This window comes from Mirounga leonina, unplaced genomic scaffold (genome assembly GCF_011800145.1).
Source record: "Mirounga leonina isolate KUSES-001 unplaced genomic scaffold, KU_Mleo_1.0 Mir_174, whole genome shotgun sequence".
NCBI lineage: Eukaryota > Metazoa > Chordata > Mammalia > Carnivora > Phocidae > Mirounga > Mirounga leonina.
In genome coordinates, this window is record NW_023270451.1 from 50208847 (window position 1) to 50231426 (window position 22580).

At 42.6% G+C, this 22580-nt stretch overlaps 1 protein-coding gene across 2 annotated transcripts in view; it reads right to left on the bottom strand.

Annotated features, from left to right (window-relative positions):
- Nucleotides 1-22580, bottom strand: part of AOAH (acyloxyacyl hydrolase) — a 165338-nt gene that overhangs the window by 81213 nt on the left and 61545 nt on the right. For both annotated transcript variants that reach the window (XM_035020912.1, XM_035020913.1), the window contains exons 5-11: nucleotides 21423-21482; nucleotides 16116-16186; nucleotides 9926-9986; nucleotides 8858-8928; nucleotides 7958-8006; nucleotides 6674-6722; nucleotides 4712-4806 (exon numbers count right to left, since the gene is read on the bottom strand). In XM_035020912.1, the coding sequence (XP_034876803.1) occupies nucleotides 4712-4806; nucleotides 6674-6722; nucleotides 7958-8006; nucleotides 8858-8928; nucleotides 9926-9986; nucleotides 16116-16186; nucleotides 21423-21482 (456 nt within the window). The remainder of the gene's footprint in view (nucleotides 1-4711; nucleotides 4807-6673; nucleotides 6723-7957; nucleotides 8007-8857; nucleotides 8929-9925; nucleotides 9987-16115; nucleotides 16187-21422; nucleotides 21483-22580) is intronic.

Genomic DNA, 22580 nt, shown 5'->3' on the forward strand with positions numbered 1-22580 from the left:
TGAGAATTTTTTTTTTAAGGAGTATGATCCATAGTAGCCCAGAAATGAATCAGCTTAATATCCAGTCATGGCCAGATGGTTTAGTAGATTATGGCTTATATTATATACTGAAAAGGATACTATAGAACACTGACAAATATAATGAATATAAAGACTAAGTAGCAATATGGAAAAATGACTATAATTAGTGCCAATTGAAAAAAAGGAGAATGGCCTATTGCATACTTGCTACTCTTGTGACTAAATAATGTGTATGTGTGTGTGTTATGCATAGTGGGGGTGGAGTTCTGGGAAAGAGTGGAAAAACACAGAGAAAAGTTCAAGATGATGGGGATTTTTTTTTTACCTCTCAAAATTGGTTCTAACATTGACTTCATATCTTTTTTTCCCTCAATAAGAAGAATATTAATATTTTAAAACTAATCTGATACTCCAAAATGTTAAAATGATTCTCCTTGGGTGGTAGGATTTAGGAGAATTTTAATGATTTCTTAATAATTTCTGTATTGCTTATTTTTCTCCATTGAATATTTAACATTTATAATTAGATAAAAACAGTACTGCAAATATTTACTTTCTTCCCTCTCTCACTTTGGGCAGATATACTTGCTTCCCCATTGATCTTGGGCATGGCCGTGTGACTTGCTTTGGCCAATGCATTGATGGTGGACATGATGCAGCAAATGTATTTGTTGGGGGGGGGGGCCTTGTCCTCTTGCACTTCCACCATTACCATGAAAGGAATACTTTTTGGATAGATTGCCCAACCAAGAAAAATGAGACACATTGAATAGACCTAGACCCAACCTTTAGCTTGGAGCCAAGACCAACAGAGTCCAGCCTAAATAGCTGATCCTAGACAGCCCACAGATGTGTGAGTGAGAAGAAATGGGGATTGTTTTACATCACTGAGACTTGGGGTGGTTTGTACAGCATTATTTTGATAATAACTTTGTGATAAATCTTCATTTTCAATGCTAACTTTCTAGGCAAAATATTTCTCTTTTATTCTTGTTTCATCTTCCATCTTATAAATGGTATAACACAGAAGTGGTCCAGGCTTGGAGTGACTGGATTGATTTGTAGCTTGGAGAAGCATGTTAACCTGGGGAGACCTTTTAAGAACACTAGAACATCAAAGGCTTGAAATAGGTGACAAAATGACACTAAAACTGTGGTGATGTCCCTACCACCAACAGCATTATTAACATGTTGGTGAGATTCATGAATCCCAACTACCATTATGCCCAATTTGGCTTCCACATCAACTCTATGTTATTGCCATTCTTGTGGTCATTTCTCCGGACTACAATTCACTGCCAAAAAGTGACAGGGGGGTGGGGTGGGAAATACAGGTTTCCCTGGCTATCTAAACACAGAGTGTTCTGAAAGTTCGAATTAGGCCACTTTGCTTTTCTGAAAGACCTACATTAGTCTGGTAACAGCTTTTTTTTTGTAAAAGTGAACATCTTCTTTAGATTTCTTTTAGTTGGCAAGAAAAGGGGATGAATATAGGTCTTCTGTAAAAGCAAAGTGGCATTAAAACAAACTTTCAGAAACCAGGGGATACCTGTAACCCAAACCCAAACCAACAATGCCGAGCTGCAGTATCTCACTTAATTTGTTGTTGCAAATAGCAGATTAAAAAATGTTACAATTCAAATTCCAACTGTCAGGACTTCAGGATGGGACCAGCTGCTGGGCTAGTTTCTCAGTGGATCTTTCTCTTTCTCAGAGATTTAGCACCCTGCCGAGTGAGCTGCTCTGGTGCTCTGGTGAGAGTTTGTGAGAGGCCATTCTCTCTGGGAGAAACCTAAAGTGACACCCTTCACCTCAGCCTCTAGAGGCCCAGGTGTGGGATAAGAAGGACAAGCACAAGGACATGGACCAGCCTGGCTAGCTGCCACCACTGCACTGCATGAGCTGTGTGTCAATCTACTTTTTGTCTGGTTTGAATTCAACATAGGGTCCAAAGCATGTTCACAGCCCTTAGATCATGAAACACATGGCCTTGCCTGAGATTGTTCCTACCATCATTTACAGAGTTTCTGGGTAGGTGGCTTGTTCAAGATGACAATGAAAGGAAGTGATTCTTTCACTTGTTAGCTGTGTGACCTTAGGCAGTCTACTCAACTTCTCTGGGTATCTGTCTGTACAGTGAAGCTATGTTGCAATAACACTTACCTCGGAGGGTTTTTATAAATATTAAGGAAAGCAGTGCTTTGGTGTTTTTTAGCTATTTGCTCAAAACAAAACAAAAAGACCCCCTAAATCTTGGATTACAATATTTGGTACATACATAGTACAAATTCACTGAAGAAAAATAAGAGAAAATGTTACCCAGTGTTCTACAATCCAAACATACCAGTGTTAACGTACTGATCCATAACCTTCCTATTATTTTCTTTGCTTGCACACACAGATGCACTTATATATTCACAAAACTGGTTCATACATATTATTTTATAAACTGTTTTTGCCCCCTAACAAGTTATTATTAATATATTTCTTGCTAAGAAATATGTCTACAACATGTGTATTAGTGGTAGCATAACATTTCATTTTATGGATATAATATATTTTTACATGTCTAATCCCTGGTTTTTTTTTTTTTTTAAGATTTTATTTATTTATTTGAGAGAGAGAGAATGAGAGACAGAGAGCATGAGAGGGAGGAGGGTCAGAGGGAGAAGCAGACTCCCTGCCGAGCAGGGAGCCCGATGCGGGACTCGATCCCTGGACTCCAGGATCATGACCTGAGCTGAAGGCAGTCGCTTAACCAACTGAGCCACCCAGGCGCCCTAATCCCTGGTTTTTTAAATTTTTAATTTCTTTTTTAATTTTTGCTCTTATAAGTAACTCTTTGATGAATATTCATGTACATAGAATCTTGAGCAAATGACTGATCAGTTTTAGAGGTAAACTTCCAGATGCAGAATTATTAAAACCACAAACATTTTCGTGCCACTTTATATATATTGTCAAATTGACTTTTAGAGAAGTTCTAACAAGTTAAACACTCTTGGTGGTGAAAGAACATGTCCATATTTTTGCTGAAAGTAGGCCTTTATCACTTTTTAAACTTTATCTGTTTGACAGATGATAAATGATATTCCATTGTTGTTTTAATTTGTATTTCTTCGATTACTATTAAAGATGAAACTGTGTTTATATTAGTTATGTTCTTTATTAAATTAAAAAAATTATTATTGACATGCAGGAGCTGTTATTAGGGGATTTAAATATTGCCTTATATGTTATAAATATTGTTCTCTTTTTTCATTTGTCTTTTAACTTTATGGATTTTTTGACATTGTATACATTTGAAAATGTTATATAATGAAATCTAGTAATATTTGAATATTTGGAATAGTAATCTAGAATACTTCTTAAAATAATCTTTATGAGGAGGGCATAAGTCTGTTATGTTTTCTGAATCTTTGAAAAACTGAGAATAAGTCTCTGGGGCCCTCATGTAAGAACAAAAATATCTTGGCAGTCTAAGCACTTTTGACACACAATCCTCAAAATCCTGTAGAGGCCATTCAACTATTTTCTGAAAGTTAGCATTGAGAGGTAAGTCTGATGCCAAAAGGGTTTTTCTTCCTAGTTAGTATGCTGGGGTTTTTTTGTTGTTGTTAGGCAGAATGACTGCAAGATTTTTCTCTATATTTGGAATTAAAAAAAAAAAAAAGGAAGACATGGTAAACAGAGTCTATTTTACACTTGGACCTGGTGCTCAGGGCGGGTTTGGGATTGAAGACAAGGATTCCCTCAACTCAAGAGAATTATCTTTTATTGTTGATTTGGTCACCACTTCCTCTCTGCCTAATGTGTTGTCTTTTCTGGGTTTTCTATTCATTCTCCAGAATCCATCCTGCATGCCTCTTCTCTGAGTTCCAGAATCTCCCCAGCTGGAGGACTGCTTTGCTCATCTTTTTTGCATTGCTAACTTGCTTGTCAGTGTTTCCACTGGATTTTCACATCGTTGATTATTGTTCTTTCTCCCCAAAGTAGTCTTTCCCGATGTCAGATTGCTCCTTTTTCATGGGTACAACCTCCTGTCAACTATTGTTGAGAACCTGAATTTAATATTTTACAAAATGCCCTCTGTCTCCTAAGCAAGCTTTTTTTTTTTTTCAAAAAAGTTCTTTTCTTTTGAGATCATGAGCATTTTTTATATGTCCAGATGTTTCCCTGCTTGCTCATCTTTACAAAGGGAAGTCTATATCTGTTCAGTTTTGGGACTTGGGATAGGTTCAGTTGGAGTGTTTAGGTATATGTTCAATTTCTCTAGTCTGAGAAGAAGGGATCAAGGAAGAATTTATAATTCTGGTATAATTCCTGATTTCTCTGGATCAGAGTTTCAGGGTTCTTGGAGAGGGAGAAGGGAACCACGCCCGAGGTGGCCATATGACAAGCTTCCCCATTGTGTCCAAGTCTCCTTTCCACCTGGCAGGGGCACTATCCCCCTTCTCTAATGGACAGGATGGTTCTTGTGATGAGCCTGTTGCCACAATGCCCTCACATTTCTTATCACATTGTTTGAAATGAATTGAGCTGAAATGGCTGTGGATGTGCCTCTTATAACAGATTTTGCTGAGGAGGGAAATGTGCACCTGTTTGGAGTTGGCACCGCATTTAGAGAGAGCAAGGGGGACCAAACACAAAGGCCGGCACATCCGGGATAATTACTGCCAAAATTACTTACCAAAGACATCTGTGAAGCTGTGATCCATTCGGGAGAGATGTGAAAATGAGCCCCAGCTGAGTCTCCCAGCAAAATGATTCCCCTGGGCTGTGAACCTGGGTGGCACAATTTATTTGCATTATTTATACACTCAAGTAGTTGGAGCCTCCAGATTGGGTGGTTAGGAGAGTAGATACCCTGGTGTGTATTCCATGCACAGAGCATCATAACAGTGATACATTGCCACTTTTCAAGTGCTGGGGAGTGAGGGAGATCACATATAGTAGCTGAATGAGATTTCTAGGCCATCGAAACTGCTAGCTAAGCTGTACAGATGCAGGTGTGTTTCCTCGCTCAGCATAAAACAAACTGCCGTGCAACCTCATGAGTGAATGATGGATGAATCAATGAATCAAAACTTTTTCTGAACTCAGAAATATGCCCTAAGTTTTGGTTTTGGAAATCACTCTCTTGAATTCTGTTATAATTCACTTTAAGAATTTGTGATCTCATGGAGCAATTTTGACTTTTCAAAGATGTTATGGTCTTTTAAAGCCCTTAATCCATACACACAAAAGCCCTGGGAGGACAATTTTGGCTGATTAATGGGAGATGAACATGAAGGTCTCTCCGAAGCCCTATCTGGAGGTTAGGAATCACTTAATCTGCCTCTGAGGCCCAACTACACAATTCATTTATCCATGGGTGATGCATGTACTCTTCTAAATCCCTTAAGATCCTGGAAGAATCAACTGATGCCTCCCAGAGACAGAGAGGGGCACCTCTTTCCCCTAGCCTTAAGTCCCCCAAGTCATGCTGGAGGACGGTCTAGCCTCATTTCAGTGGCTCCCTATCCTGGGCCTCTGTGACAGTTAGCACTTGGCCACACACATGGGGATGGAGAAGGCCCAGGACATCCAGGAAGGGTTGGGATGGGGCAAGTCCAAGAGGCTTCCCATGATGATCCTAGATCCTCATACCAGGATCTTTTCACTAGATCTGAGTTTGTTTATTTATTTATTTATCAGTCATTTTTTCATTCATTCTCTTATTCATCCAACAAGCATTTCTAAACTGCATACCTATGCACTGCACTGGATCTGTGCATTTTCTACTCCCCTCCTACCCCTCTGAGAGTTTAAAGACAATTAGACTAAGTTGATTGAAGGCATGGACTGTATCACATCTGCCCAGGACAACTCAGAGCCAAGTATATCCCTTGGTGCATAATAGGAATAGGCATTTAGGAAATATCTGTCAAATGAATGAATGAATGAATGACTGAAATGCTTTTCAGAGTTAGGGAAAATACTGCTTAAACGTAAAAAGTGATGCTACCAGAGGGTCTTGCCTGAGACCCTTTGGGTATCACCAGGCACATATTTTCAGTAGTATGTGGGTGATCATAGGTTTCTCCTAACAGTAGTGGCAGCTCAGATGTCTGTGGTGTTTGGGCATTTAGAATACAGAGCTTTTGCTCAGCTATTTTTGGGAACTCCCAATGGCTATAACTTGGAGGTCTCCCTCAAGTCACCCAGATGTGAATCTTTAGCTCAGTTGCCTGCCGCAGGGACTCAGTCAGGACAAGCCCAGATGTCTGACCTTGTCGGGTATTGAGAAGGACATGGAGAAAGAGGAAACAAGAGCACCTCTATTTGTTTTCCTATTTGGAGTAGTGCTAGGTTTCCATTACCTTGCGCTCTCCCCTGCTGCCTTTTCTGGCATTCTCAATCAAGTTTCCAATCCCCACATAAAGGAGGCAGTAAGACAAATTCAGTGTTGCTTTTTCTAGGTTCTGCCTCCATTTTCTACAGGCTTTTTCATGCCTTTTTCTGATTTTTCATGAAAATAAATGGAAATTGGTCAACTTTAAGCTGTAGCATCAGGCACTTCCTCACTTGGATGGTCTGTTCTCTTCAATCTGACTCAGACTAGAAAAGAGGGTCCCTATTGTGATAAGCACATTAACTCTATAATTCATACCTTCACAGAACTTCTTCTCATACGGAATTCCATCTTTTGGATCAACACCCTTTAAAAGAGAAATGATGGAGATTAGCGGTTTGTTTTTAAATGTATGAGACACATACACTGAGACTTTCCCTAATGGCTTTAAAAGTACAAAGGCAAGTCAGTGGATAAAACCCATTAAAGTCTTTTGAGCCCTTAATTCAACATAGCAACACTTTGTGTAAGTGAGTTGGGCTTTACGGAGCTGGGGCAGGAATAAGGGGAGATCCAGAAGCCCAACCATCTGGTCCAGAGAATGCAGGGCAGTGTCTGGAGTGCTGGCAGTGTCCCCGTGAGGGGGCGCTGTGGGCCCACTGAGTTACAGGGACACAAGGTCAGAGTGTGTTCCTCAGTCTCTGAGCTGGGGAGCTATAAGAGCCCTCACATCTCCACTCCCTAAGGACTGATGCTTCCAGACCAGCGATTCTCAACAGGACTCATTTCCCCCCACCCCTACCCCAAGGGACATTTGGCAAAGTCTAGAGACATTTTTGGTTGTGACAACAGGGGGAGGGGGGGTGACTGGCATCAAGTGGGTAGAGGCCAGGGATGCTGCTGCACATCCTACAATTTCCAAGGGACCTGAATTTCCAAGACTCCAGGAATTTGTTGGGATTTCTTCCATTGTTCTAATTAACTATTTACTTTCATACTTGATTTTGTATTTGTAATTTGGTATTCTTTTTCTTCAGGAGGACCCTCAAATCATATATTAGCTCAAGACCCCACAAAACGTGGGTCTGCTACCATTGTTGTGTTTGGTTGGGCTTTAGTCCCTTTCTCTTCCTGAAAGCTGCAAACCTGTTGTTCATGGAGAGCTGGAGCTCCAGCATTAAATGCCTTGAGATGTAGATAAAGGGGTAACTACAGGGTAATTTCCACCCTGCCTGACTAGCTTTATGGAATAGAAAGAAAATGGCTGCCGTGAAGAGGTGGGAGCAAGAGGTTTGCTCCAACAGCTGTCTGGGTCGCTGTAAAACTTCGCTAACAGCACTCTTCATTTAATTTCGCCTGATTCACCACAGAATAAAGGGGTTAGATGCAGGTGACTTCAAGGGGCTGTGACTAACAGACCCTCAACTCTCATTACATCCCTACCATCTATCATGTGAGATCAGAGTCTTTACCCCTCTTCAATTTGCAGAAAAAGGGTGCTTTCATCTGTCATCTTCTTCCGTAGGACTGACTAAAGCAAATAGGCTTTTAAGGAGGGCAGAACGTCAGAGAACGGGGCTAGATTTGAATCTAGTTGCTTACCCAAATGCCATTACAGTTTGAATCCTCGTGTATATCCCAGTTGTCTGGCCTAAGAAGAAAACACCAACATTGGTTTTTAGCATATACTTCTTGCCCCGTGAATGTTAGCTGAATGAATGAATGAATGAACAAGTGCTGTATGAAGTGTCATTGATGGACAGCATGTTCTTCAAGGAGGAGTGCCACTCATGACTGTCAATGGCACACGGAAGCCTCCACTGGCCTCTGCCATTATCTCAGTTTTGGATATTTTCTGGGCACCATGGACTAATTCCAGTGGCCTCTATTCACGGACTGTATTGTGGAATGGTGCTGGTGAGCAGAGTGAATGAATCTGTAGCCCACTTTATTTAGATAGGTGAGGCCATTACAATTACGCTCTACACTCCCAAACATCTGGTATTCTGAATGCTGCGGCCCTGCAGTCACGGCTAAGATGAAGGTTGGCATATCCATTTTCTGAAGTCCGAGATGTGGCTGGCTGAACATCAGCCCGGGACTAAAATATGACATGTGGTCTACTCACGGGAGCCCCATGCTCACTCCTCACTCAGTCTTGCATGTAGGCCTCGTGCAGGAGGCTGGACACAAGTCCACCATAACCTGGGGACTCATGTGTTCCTCTCACTAGACTGGAAGCTCCGCAAGGGGAGGCCCCACTTCCATTTTGTTAACCACCGACACGAGGCAGAGTGCTTGGCAATGAGCAAGTGCTCAATGAGCGTTTCCTGGACAAATGATGAATGAATGCTGTTCTTTCTTCACTGAGCTTTGCTTCAGCGGGGACACGGAGGTCCCTTCTCTCTTTAAGTACCAATCCCCTAGGCTGGGGTTGGAATGATGCCTCCTACCTGCTTTTTAGAAGGTAATTGCCCAAGTCAGCGATGAGCAGAGACGTACCTTCTGCCCGGGTATGCCATCTTGTTGCTGTCATTGCAGTCTCTCCCTCGCCAGGTGTAGCCCCTCAGCGTCTGGAATTGAAGAGCACACACAGGAAGGTTCATTTCCGCCCCTTGTTATCCACAAGGAAGGGCAGTCAGAGCTGTCCCGGGGTACTGACATGCGTAATTCTTAATTCCAATACAATCCAGGAACGCTAGAGATTACTAAGAAATTTACGATTAATATGCTGAGTCATGCAGTGTGAGGTAAAATGTAATAGAGTCCCAGAGCCAATGCCAGGTGGTAGTGTGTGTGCATGTGAGTGTGTAGGTATGTGGGCATGGGTGCACTCACAGGTGTGGCCATGTTGCATGCATACTGTACGTATGTGTGTGTGTGTGTGTGTGTATACACTTCCACAAATGTTCCTGAACTCTCTGAACTTTATTAGTCATCAATCTTCTTAGCCTCCAAAACAATTGGTTTATTTGGTCAAATGATTACTCATTGTACTGGATAACTTAAAAGTCTCTAGCAAAACTGGCTAGTTATGTGGATTTATTATATGATTGAACTGTCTTGATCCTAGATTTGAAAGAATCAAGAGTCATGATAATATCAAACAATGTTTTTATTTCCCCCATTCCCAGGTTGAATAACTGAGATCCCACCAACTTTGGGGAGTTACATCTGCCACTTGCTTGTTTGATTTTGCAGAGAACATCCTGACATCTTACTGCTCTAAATCAAACATGTGCATACACGTAAACACAACACACACACTCTAAAAGTAGGTTTAAGAATTTCCAAAATAATTCTCAACACCTTCAGATAACTGAAATACCCAGCTGGGAATGGCTTCAGGAAACAAAAACAGTCTCGGCCTAAAGACCCACTCTGATGGTTCGTGTATTATTAAGATGCCAAAAAGTCCATAAAAATCATGGAATGGTGTATTATCAAATTATTAATACATTCAAATGGAATGTATTAATCTTTAGTGAGTCTTGTGTCACTAAAGGAAAGATATTTGTAGAAAGCAATGCAATATTTAGTGAACATCTGGTTACTCTTAACAATACTTACTGGGAAAATGCTGTATTTGTCTGAATCTCCATCTTTGAATGGCACAGAATTTTCTATAGCTCTAGAAAAAAGAAAACAAAACAGCTGGTGAGCTAAGAAAAAAAAGAAACTGTGTTTGTGAAAACAAACAGAGACATTTCAGATACAGCTATGTTGAGTATATGTGATAGAAGTCCATTCTAAAAATAAAATGAAGCGCCTCCATGGTATGGAAGAGTGCCAGGCAAACTTTGCCAATCTCTGCTCTCCACCTAATTAGAACTATTTTCTCTCTGATATTAATCTGGCCCATATGGGGAAGTGAAATAATCACATCAACATTTTAGAGAACATAGGATATTGATGTTGAGATGCCCAGAAAAGAAGGAGACTGCATTTTTGGTCCAATGAACTCAGTACTACAGATTGAATTTGTGCCATTTTACACATTCTGTGATGGAAGTCTTTTCTTAAAATCTACTCTTTTAAACCACTAACTCTAAGAATCTTGAGGCACTTGAGCTGGCAACGTTCATTCCCATTCATGAGCCTGGAAAACCAAAGACTCGGATGTGACTGATGACCAAGCAAATACATGCTAAAGCCACAGACCCCTCCCTCAAGGGAGGCTCTCTCCCTGTGTCCTCACTACCAAACTTTTCCCAGCTCCTGCTTGGCAAACACTGCTTTCCCTCTAAGAAACTCTCTTATGGGGTAGCAGTCTAGTGCCATCATATGGCAGGTTGAGGCTATTTTCAGAGCCTAGAATGTAGAGAGTAACATGAACCTTTACAGGATTTATTAAATGGTCTTTTGAATCAAGAGCATTCCAGCAGTTGTGAGAGCCTCAAGGCAAATGGATTCAGTAAGAGCCAGCATGGAGCCTAACTGGTGTCTCGGAGCCTGTCTTACTAACTCTGGGATGGTGGACCCCCCAGAAGTCTAGGTAATAAGCTTCTCCAGGATGGCCTCTCCTATAAAACTAGGTCGTTTCCCCCCATGTACATATTTGACCTCTTGGACAACCAGTGTAGTTTTCTAGGTGAGAAAAGGAGGTAAGACACACACACACACACACACACAACACACACACACACAGAGGGTACAGACCCAAACAATTATATTTTCAGCCTGGAAAAGGTGCTAGGTGAAAGGTCCCACCTAGTACTCCAAAGCTATCCCCCACCCTTGCAATCCTGAGAATGGGAGTTTGAAGGAACAATGATGGGAGTTTGTCTCTAGAATTGGAAAGTGAGTTCATTAAATTAATGAACAAATGAAGCAGATGAATTAATGAACAGATGAAGCAAATTAATAAGCCCATGAAGATCTGCTTATTTTAAAGGCTCAAAGTAACTAACCCAAACCATACATTCTAGACACAGTACAGTAGATTGGTCATCCAAAGTAGCATAAACTACAATTTACATAAACTCCACAATCCCTTATTCATAGTCTCCAAACCAGAGTGCTAAAAACTGAGTTGTTGTTTAACTTTGCAGAAAATTCATTTGGTGGTAAAACTAGATCTGAACCGATATAAGGCAATTCATCAGCTTTACCCTACTTAGTGTGAATATTTATACATTTCACTGCTGAAATATAAATGTGTTTGATCAGAGGTACTGGGAGTGTTAGGTGATCTATGGTCACCATATGTTGATTTTCTTAAAATCTGGAAAATTCTGAATTCCTGATCACATCTGCCTCCAAGGTTGTAGATAAGACATTGTTGATGTTTATTAACATTACTTCTGCCAAATTGTATCTAAATCTGATACTTCATTTATCTTATAGATGTCTAGTTGTATGCTGAAACATACATCATTCATTCATTCATTCATTCATTCATTCATTCCACACGCATTTCTGGAATCCCTGCTGTGTGCCAGACACCATGTTAGATATTAGGGATGAATATAAGATACATTCCAGTGCTAGAGGAGCTTCATGGGGGCAAACAACTCATCAATAGGCAACTACAGTGCTACGGAGAAAATGCTGTAAAGGGTTGTGCACCATGAGCGAAAACACTTCTAATGCTATACTGGGAAGAAGGTAATCTTAAATTTAAATTTAAAGGATGAGAAAGCATTTTCAAGGCATGTAATTGGGTAAAGAATGTTCTAGTAGGAAAGAAAATCATGAGAAGCCTCTTAACATAGTTCTGGGTTCTGAAATTAGACTCTCTGGGTTTGAATCCCAAGTCTGCTGTCTACTTGCTATATAACCGTAGGCAGATTATTTAATCTTTTGTACCTCTGCTTCCTCATTTGTAAAATGGGGCCAATATTAGTACCTGCTTCCTAGGGCTGTTGTAAAGACTAAGTTGGTTCCTCCATGGGAAGCATAAAGACCTATGCCAAACATGTGGTAAACACTCACAAAACATTAGCTCTTTCTATTATTTTGTGCAATGGTAACAGTTATTCCAAGGATAATTTCTAGGGCTGGGCAAACAGGAGTCAGGTATCTGCTCCTATGGCATTTTAGTTTCTGGAACAATCCCAAATCCAATCCATGTACCTTCTTCAGATTTCCGGATTTCCAGGCACACAATGTTCTACCCAGTTATCTTGTTGGCCAGCACAGCTAATCACCTGCTCAGGGATGAATATAAAATATATTTCCAATAGAGCCATTGCTCTATGACTACCAGTAGTCAAGCTAGCGGGCTTGATCCAGTGAGCAATTGTAATTGCAGGTGAATGTTATTCATTACATAATAGAATAGCTATTCAAGTTCAAACTCCCTAAAATTATTTCATGAAACTGGGGCATTACAACAAAAGAAAACTAGGGAGACTAAAGTTTCCATGTGTAGCTATCTCACATTTGAGTCCCAGGCAGCACTCCAGGGCTGGGAATGGGTCTGTTTCATATGCATGTGGATGTGTTAGATGCATCTCTGTAAGATGAAATGAGAGCAGAGAAAACCAGGAAAGAATACACCCGGGCTCACCTTGGTGGCAGGGACAGGGACCGATGTCATTGGAAGGAGTAGGTCATGGGGAAGAAGGAACGAGGAAAAAGAAAAGAAAAGAAAAGAATGATGAACTAAAGGTAATTAACATAGGCTAGGATAGTCTGTATGCCTTTATGTGATATGATCCATATGCGGGTTTATGCATATGGAAATTAAATAACAAGAAGAGATTATTAAGAGGGGACTCTCTTGACTTACCACTGTTACAATAAAAAACAGTGCACAGGCACTGTGAATTCTGACCAGCACAAAATAAAAAAGAACAAAAAACTTGATTGCCCTATGGTAGTAGCTTAGTATCCTATACATTTCTTTTCTAGTAAAATAGTGCCTTTTCTTTATTTATTCTCTTGTTTCTTCACTGAGTCCCTACTAATTCTTTTATATATATATATATATATATATATATATTTTATTCTTATGTTAATCCCCATACATTACAACATTAGTTTTAGATGAAGTGTTCCATGATTCATTGTTTGTGCACAACACCCAGTGCTCCATGCAGAATGTGCCCTCCTCCCTACTAATTCTAAGCAATGTGTTAAGTACAAGGATAAAAGGTTTACTAAGAAATGGTGTCCCCTCCCTCTAAGAGTGGTGGGTGGTATGGGATCCTGATGGGGAGAGGCCATAGAAGAACAGCATGCAGGAGTAGGCACCGGTGAGCTCGGGGTATGGAGGGCTGGCCAAACACCTGGTAGCAGGGAGCTGGAAAACCACCCATGGTGGGAACACCTTCACTCTACTGTAGGCGTTAGACCAAACAGGATGCGGCAGGAGAAGCACAGAACAGGAAAAGCATTCCTACTGGGAGGGATTTTACTGAAGGATTATGTAATAGAAGACACATAGGTCTTGTCTCTACCACCTGCTGACTGTGCTTAGGGGGTCAGACATTCAATGAACTGGAACCTACTTGGTCATCCAAAAGTGGGGCAAAGAGTCAAGGGACAGACAATTGAGAGGCTCTGAGCCTGGCCTTTGCAACCAGGCTGCTGGGTTCAAATGTCGGATTTATCAATTACTAGCACCACGGCCTTGGGCAAAAGACTTTACCTCTTTAGAAAGGAGAAAATAATGTCATCTGCCATGTAGGGTTGCATTGACAAGAGTTCCTAGTGCGTAGACATTACCAGATAACTTAGTTATTGTTATTATTACTAAGCCACAGGTTGTTTTGAAGAATAAATGAAGCTGCATTTAAATGTGCTCTGTAAACCATAAAGCACTGAATAAATTGTGATCTGATGCAAATTATACTCAAAGCACAATGATTTTTTTAGAAAGAAGAAAAAAAACACACTGCTTTTGCTTTTTCATAAAAGAAAAATTTCCCTTTTAAATAGTTTCAGGAAAATCCCTGGTCACAGATGCTCTTGAATTCAATTTTTCAAAGGTGGTTCAGTTGAAGAGTTGTCACTTTGGGTCCTGCTGGCCCATGTTTGACATAGAAAATGCAATGATGCTTTCAGCAAGGAGGGGCAGGTGTCTCAATTCAGTAACAGCTAGGCATGATGAAATGATTGGGGGCCTGGGGAGCTGCCTGCATCTCAGCCTTCCAGCATCTTCTTTCATGTCAATTTCCCCTCTGCTCCCCATGTCCTGGTAGTCTTTGTCCAGCCTATTCATGAAAACTGGTGTTGATCCTGTTTCTGGGACCCAGGTCAGCACTTTGCACAGCTGCCTTACGGGAGTTCACGTGGGCAGATGAACCAGGAAGTTTTAAAACTCTTGGATCTCCAAGAGGCTTTGAATGTAGGTCAGAAGATAGTCTCCTCTCCTGAGAAGCTTTCACAGCAGACAGGAGATGTTTAGTGGATTGAGCTCCCATGAAACTCATGAGATGAAGGATGGAGGAATGTAGGAAAAGTGCCTCTTCGTATGGGTTGGATTGTGTTCACAAGAAGTCATGTTGAAGTTCTAACCCCTAGTCCCTATGAATGTGACCTTTTTTGGAAATAGGGTCTTTGCAGATGTTACAAAGTTAAGATGAGGCCATTAGACTGGGCCCTGATCCAACATGACTGGTGTTCTTATAAAAGGAAAAGACAGACACACAGGGAAGACAGCATGGAGGAGGCTGGAGGCAGAGACTGGAGTGTTGCAGTTACAAACCAAGCAACAACAAAGATGGCCAGCTACCACCAGAAGCTAAGAGTTGACTCGGAACGTCGGAGACACTCTCAGAGAGAGCAGAGTCTCAGAGGAACCCTGCCAGCATCTTGCTTTCAGACTTCCAGCCTCCAGAAGGGGGAGAGGATACATTTCTGTGCTTCTAAGCCACCCAGCTTGTAGGTATGTTATTACAGCTGCCCTGAGTCCAGATGCGCAGCCCAAATCACCTCCAAGCCCTCGCAAGGAGAGCTAGACCCACCAGACACACCTGGCAGCCTGGGAGAAGTGATTTCTTTAAGACTCAGTGTCCTTCACTGTGAAATGGAGTAATACCTCATGGAGTTGTTGGGAGAACTGATGCAGACAGGTTCGAACATTCCATGTGTGGCACCCACAGCAGCCACAGTCACATGGGAAGGGGCCAAGTGCAAGGTAGAGCCTGTGTTACTTTGCCTCTTGGTCCAGTGTCCCTCTCAGCACACCTTTCCATCCTTTAATGCCATGGACAGTGATCATGATGACACCCAGCACAACCCCAGACTCAGAGTAGAGCTGGGGTATGGGATTTAAAATGGAGATGGGAGGTCCTGGGAATTCGGGACAGTGTCTCCATATTGGCAACACTGTTTATACATATCTGAGCCAGAGTTTTTCGGTAATGGGTTGGGCTCTGTGAAATAAATTGGTCCCATTCCAGCCTCGTTGAGTGCCCTGGACTAAAGATGCTCAGATTCCCTTTCCTGACGAGGCACTGACCTTGACCTTGTCTGTGTCTTACACAGCAAGGAGGGGCTGTCCCCATGTGTGGCACGGGTGTGCACCAAGCTGCCCAGAAGTTTCACTGGCAGGCTGCGTGCCGGCCCAGGGTATAAGTCAGGCTTTGAGGTTCAAAGATACTGGTATGCGGTGGCTTTCCAAAATGAGTTGTGCAGAGCTCATTTGTCTTTTAATTTCTGTACCAGTCATGGTACGAGTCGTGAGCAGCAAACACTTTCACCTTTGGGAAGATGACTTTTACATCACGATCATTTTAGTCATTGGAAAACAGGGACAACCAACGGTGCCATCTCATGCCAATGCTCAGGGAGGTAGAAATAGTATACGTACGATTTAATCCTCTGACAGATCTTGGCCAAAAATGGGAGGGAACAAACATCAGAACTACTTCTGGAATGTTTCTGGAGAGGAAAAAAAAATAACAAAAGGAGTTGCTTAGTTCAAGGAATAGTCCTGTAACTTGTAAAGGCCCTTCTTCTCCTGCTGGCTCCATAGTCTGGATTTCAGGAGCCTCTTTCCTTCAGAACCTGGGCCATCTCATTTAACTAAATTTACCTCTTGTTTCTGTCCCCACACTCCACCCTCACTCTGTCTCTGTGCCTTTGTTCTTGTGGGGGCCTCAGCCTGCAGCTCTCCCTTCCTCGCGCTGCCTGCTATCCCCACCTTCACCCATGTGCCACCTCTTTCCAAGAAGGTCTGGCCCACTGTGGTCTGTTCCACTGGGCCAACAATATTCTTCTCACTCCTTGTACTCAAGGGCTTTGAGAAAGTGTTTGACATAAAGAACATATTCAAATAGAAGAATCCCAGCCTACAATGAGAGAAAGTCAAGACTAATAAGAGAGACATGGCCAGGGCTTGGGAAGAAGGAAGAAGGAAGTCCCCTTTCCTGGGGGATGCCGTGGGGGCAGGTAAGGTGTACAGATGAAGCTCCTCAAGCTTCATGAGCAAGGGATTTCAGAGAGCAGTTTCCGTAAGACTCTAGCTGTGTGACAAATGAAAAGCCCTGGCTTTTTACTGAGAGGTACTTTTACAATGATGTGGTTTCCATGATGCTTTCCCCAGAGAAAGAAAAAGACAACAAGGTAGAAAATTTAGAAACTAGCATTTATCAGTGAAGGGGGAGAGATGGGTGATTTTTGGCAGCCCAAAGAGTCCTTTGGATGGCTATGAGTTGGATCAGTAGTGTTGGTGATACATTGATCCTGGCAGAGGAGAACAAGGCAACCTCCTTTTCAGGCTATGAATCAAAGTTGAGCAAACCTTTGTGATGTTTGCTCAACTTTCTAGGATGAGAGGAACCATCCTGATTGGTACCCCCGTCCATATGCAAGACATGGAGACAGAAGAGGCTGTCCTTGTCCTCATCAAGCTTACTGTCTAGTAGAGTGTAGGGGGGAGTATCTCAGCTCTTAGCATGCTTTTTGAGGTCTGCGGTGGTCCCAGCATTAACACGGCTATCTAGGAATCCAGAGGAGGAGGCAGGAGATGAGCCTGAAGTCACATAGGAAGGATGCTGGCAGGAAGGAAGAGACAGATGTTCAAGGCTCTGTGACCCCAAGTGTGGTCTACAGACTTGCTACAGGTGCAGTTTGTGAGCCCCACCCTGATCTACTGGATTGGAAAGCCTGGGGTGGGTCCTGGGAATCAGAGCCTCCTGGGAATCAGAGCCTCCAGGTCATTCTGATGCTCGCTAAAGTTTGGGAACCACTGCTCTAGGCCCTAGCTGATGAAAGCGTGATCACAAACCAGGAGCATGGATGTTGTCTGGGAACTTTTGGAAACGCAGTCTCAGGCCCCACAGCAGACCTGCTGAATCAGAATCTATGATTCATCAAGGTCCCAGGTTATTGGAGCGATCTCTGAAGTGGGAGAAGCATGGGTCTTCACAGACGGAGCACCAGTGAGGTGCTGTGGTGAGGTGTGTTCATACTCCCACAGCAGTATGAACAGGTGTGGCATCTCAGGGGCCACCGAATGTTTCACCCTGGCTGGGCTGTAGCAAAGCCCAAGGACGTGGTGAGCCACGGAGGGGAGGAGACATCATGACTAGCCTAAGATGCCGCAAGTTGTGCTATCCTGTGGGGGATTACTGAAGGTGTTAAGCAGCGGGATCACATTTGTATTTCAGAAAGTTATCCTGGGGGTGAGAGGGTGGCCTGGAGGAGGTGAGCTGGGGCAGAGAGACCTGTCGGCAGATAAAGATCCTGAGACCTGATCCTGGGGTTTCTAATCTCAGCACTAATGCTATTTGGGGCTGAATAAGTCTTTGTTGTAGGGCTGTGCTGTGCCTTGCAGGATGGTTAGCAGTATATGTGGCATCTAGCCATTCAGATGCAAGCAGCCCCCAAATGTCACCAGACATTGCCAGATGTCCTCAGGGGAGGGGTGGGGAGGACCGAGTTGCCACTGGTTGGGAACCACTGTTGTAAGGCGGGAGGAGGGGGATGGTGGTGCAAAGGAGGGATATTTAGAAGGTTGATTCCAGAGACCTGGTAACTGATTGAGATGAGCACTATAGACGCACCATAAAACAAACACCAGCATGAAATTATACTACAACATTGGTGGCAGTTTGGAAATACAGACACATTCTGAGACTCCGAGTTCAGTCAGGTTGCATTTGAATGTTTGAGCTACGTCTTTGAATATTTATTTGAGTCTGAAGGCCTTGGTCTAATTAACCTAACGACAAGGTAGATTTTAACACTGATGTAACCAACACATCAAAAAAATTTATGTGGACAGCCTTATAATTACTGCACAAGAGGTACAAAAGAATTAAATGTTATAATTGCACAGCTGTTCACTGTTAGGATTTAACTGAAGGCTGCGGCTGTCTCTGACATTCACTGTGCAGAAACTGGGTCTAGGGTGTGGACAATAGATGATGTAGCTTGCCCAGGGACAACCCGCCCCCCCAAGCAGAACTCCCCCTGTTCAGACAGAGGTTCTAATTATCCAGTCCTTTCATCACATAGCATGGGAAAGACTAACCTCTTATCATTTACTTGCAAAGAGAAATGAGACAGACAGAGAGTAATGTTGCAGAAGTCCTTCCTTGCAGTTTACCAGCCCTTTCCTTTCAATTTGAACGTTGCTAGACAGAGGCAAAATGTAGGCTGTTATTGATTCAGCAATGGCTTTTAAAATATTGCGCCTGGCGGCATGTAATCCCATTTAAATGAAAGTCTCAATCTGGGCTGTCCCTGGGTACAGGAGTCATGCAGGATCTTCATTTAGCAATCTATTTGAACCAGTTTCTGCTTGTATCCTGAGCTTTCCCAAACACCAGGACGTTAAATGAAAACAGAACAATACACAGGGGTTGAATAAAGAAAAAATGTGGTGACTGCGGTAAATAGAAGGTCAAAGGGGAGAGAACAACTACTCTTCTATACACAGCCAAACCAAAGTTGAATTTCTGCATGGTGAAGTACTTTTTAACCCTTGCTATGTATTATTTTACTTGGGTTTAATTGCACTGGGGAAGATGATTCTATTAAGTAGGTAGGTTTTTGATCAGGGATGTCAAGTACAGTTGCACAGGTCGTGCTCTGCATAATTTTAACCTACATAGCCTGTGATGTGAATGGTGCTTCCTGAGATTTAGTGCTGAGGAGGTCTGGTTGAGAGCTATTGGCATAGTGGAGAAGGTAGGAATTCGGATGTAGCTGGATCTGGATTTAAATGATGGGTTTCTCCTGACTAGCTGTGGGGAATGAGCACATTACTTAACATACCTGATCTTGAGTCCTCTCGTCTGTAAAATAGGGTTGATAAAAAAATATACTATTTTCTATGAGTTTTTGTGAGAATTAAGTAAAATGATTCCGTAACTCAAGGACTCTAAACCCTTAGATGCTCAGTTTTCTGCCAGATCCATGAGGAGCCTCTCAGGTCCTCACTGAGAGGCAGATATTTTCCGGAACATTCCCTTCGACAATACTTCACTTTTCTCCAGTTTGACAGGCTGTGCTGAAATAATATACAACCTACTGTGTGCTTCTTTCTGCATCCTGGCTAAGTCTGCAGTTAGAGCATCACAATGGAATTAATTGCTGCCAATATCAGCTGAGCAGTGACTCAGAGACACTTATTTTCATTTTCTGATTATTTTTAATCTAGAGAGCACATAAATTGGAGGAGGTTTTTGAGGAGTTTTGTATTGTTGTTCGGTAGATTTTTTTTTTTTTTTTTTTTGGCTTCTCACAAGGAATTAGTGGAATCGGGCCCCATGAATGACGCTTGCAATTCTGATGACAGAAATGAAAACTTGTAAAATCCTAATTAGCCTTTGAGTTAATACCAAGGCAGTTTGTGCTAGTGGAGTTAACAATGCTCTAAGAAGAAATTTTTAGATGCACGTGGAGAAGAAAGAATGAAGAATCGTATTGTTCTCTAGTATTGCTTAGAGTTCTGAAGGTGGTCAAGGGTTTCCCGTGGTGTTTCAGTCTCTTGCTCCATGGCTTTGGCAGATTAGCTAACCTGCTACTGTTGGTCTTGAATTACTCACTGAATTAAATAATGGTTGGCAACACAGATATTGTGATTGATTAATTGTGTAGAAATGCCTGAATATTGCCCATTCATTGCACACCAGCCTTGTACATCAAAACCCATATGCCCCCTCCATAAGTGGGGTTGCCAGATAAAATATGGCACTGAACATACTTATACTAAAAATTTATTCATTGTTTATCTGAAATTCAAATTTAACTGGTCTCCTCTATTTTTATTTGCTAAATCTGGCAAGCTGAGCCATGAGGGCTTTTTCTCCTTATTTCTGTGCTGCTAAATCAAGATTACCTTAAATGTACTGCATCAGGGTGAATGATGATCAGGGTGATGAGAGAGAGGCCAAGGACGAAGGCTATGCCCTCTCAACTCTGATGAACCCTTCCTTATTGCTGGGATCTTTAGCATGGAGGGAGACTTGGTCCTTTGAAGGTTTACTTTTTCTGCTTCCTATTCAGTTGGGGCTCATTTGCATCCAGAGCCTAAGTCAAATACTTGACTCTGTGATAACGGATTTGAACTAAACATAGTATTGATTGAGTGCTGGGTAAGCACTTGACACGCATCCATTCTTGGTCTTCACACCCATGCTTTGACAAAGGAGCACTACTACTGTCTCTGTCTTGCTGACAGGAAAACGAGGCTCAGCCTGAGGTCACATATTTAGAAAGTGGAGGGGCAGGAGGATAGAGCCTCCTCCAAAATGGTCTACTAGAGAGTAGCAGTCCTCACCTGTGAGTACCAGAGGACATTTGGCAACATCAGGAGACGTTTTTGGTTGCCATGACTGGGGAAGGGCGATGCGGCTGCTGGTATCTAGTGGGTAGAAGACAGGGATGCTGCGATACCTTCCAGTGTACAGGACAATGCCCACAACCAAAGAGTAACTAGCCCCAAATGTCAGTACTGCCCAGTTTGAGAAACACTGCTGTCGAGAGAGGGAGGAGAAAAAGGAGGGGGAGGGGCTCACTTTCCTACTTAACTTCACTGCAGCTATGGTATGTTGTGGGCTTGGATCCAGAGCAGCCCTTGGCCTTGGCCTTAGGGGTGTGAGAGCAGGGGAAGGGGAAGATGAAGGCGCCAAGTGGAACACTGGGATTCTTCTCATCCGTTGCTTACCAGAGTTGGGGATTTCTTCACAATCTGTCTCGCCTTCTCTAGTGTAAATTTCCACGGCTCCTATAAAAACAAAGTTAGACAACGTTACAGCTTGTGTCTCATCTCTTCTTTCTATGTCTTTTCTGAAGTTAGAATCTTTAAAGTCCGTAAATTTGCAGTAAAGAAATTATTCCATAAATTTGTGAGAAAATAATTCGCAGGAAGGCAATTTCATGCTAATAACTCTTTATTAAGGGATTTACTCTGTGCCAGATGCCAGGCTAAGTACTTTGCAAACAGGATCTTATTTAATTTTCACAACAGCTCTGAGAGAGTCGACCTTTTTATAGATGAGGAAATTGAGATACAGGAAAGCTAAGAAACTGGCTGAAGATCGCAGAGCCAGGGTCTGGCAGAGACCCATTCTGAACTTCTACCTTCCCACCTGCTCTGCTACACAGAGGTCTCTAGGTACCTTCTTGAGTCTGGAAACCCCACGGCAGGAGGTGGCCAACAGCTCACCTGAGTGGTGACTGCTCCCATACAAGGTAACACCCCATCTCCCATTCACCAACTCTTCTGGTTCCACATCCCCATTCTTTCAACCATGGCTAGAGCATCCACGTGCATCTTCTTAGTTCACATGGCAAGTATAAAGAGTTAGGTGATTATGACCAATGACTATTGTTACAGAATTCCGTATTTGTGTACTTGTGGGCAGTTTGGGAGGAAAGTAACCCTGGGGGAAGGGGGTGTGGAGTATTTGCTCCCAGCACTGCTTCCCAGATCTCTTGTCCTCCCCTTATGCCCCGACCCTGCCACATTCTTCGTCGTGCTGCTCTCTGTAAGACCTAGGAGAGCCTGGGTGATGGTTTGCACATCTGGGTTCAAACCCCAGCTCTGCTGTGCATTAACTGGGTGTCCTTGAGCAAGTTAAACTCTGAGCCCTTCAGTATCCACAGACTTACTTCCGTAACATATAAGCAAGCCCTATTTTTATCGTCTGTAACATGGGGATGATATCCACCTCACAAGGGTGCCGTGAGGATGACAGAACATGATTCATGTAAACCCCCAGCTTAATAATTGATGGGTTGGCTAGAAAATTTCTGTTTCAGCCCCAAATTTCCCCTCACGCAAATCAGTAGGGAAGCTGGGATTGTGGGAGAGTGCCATAGT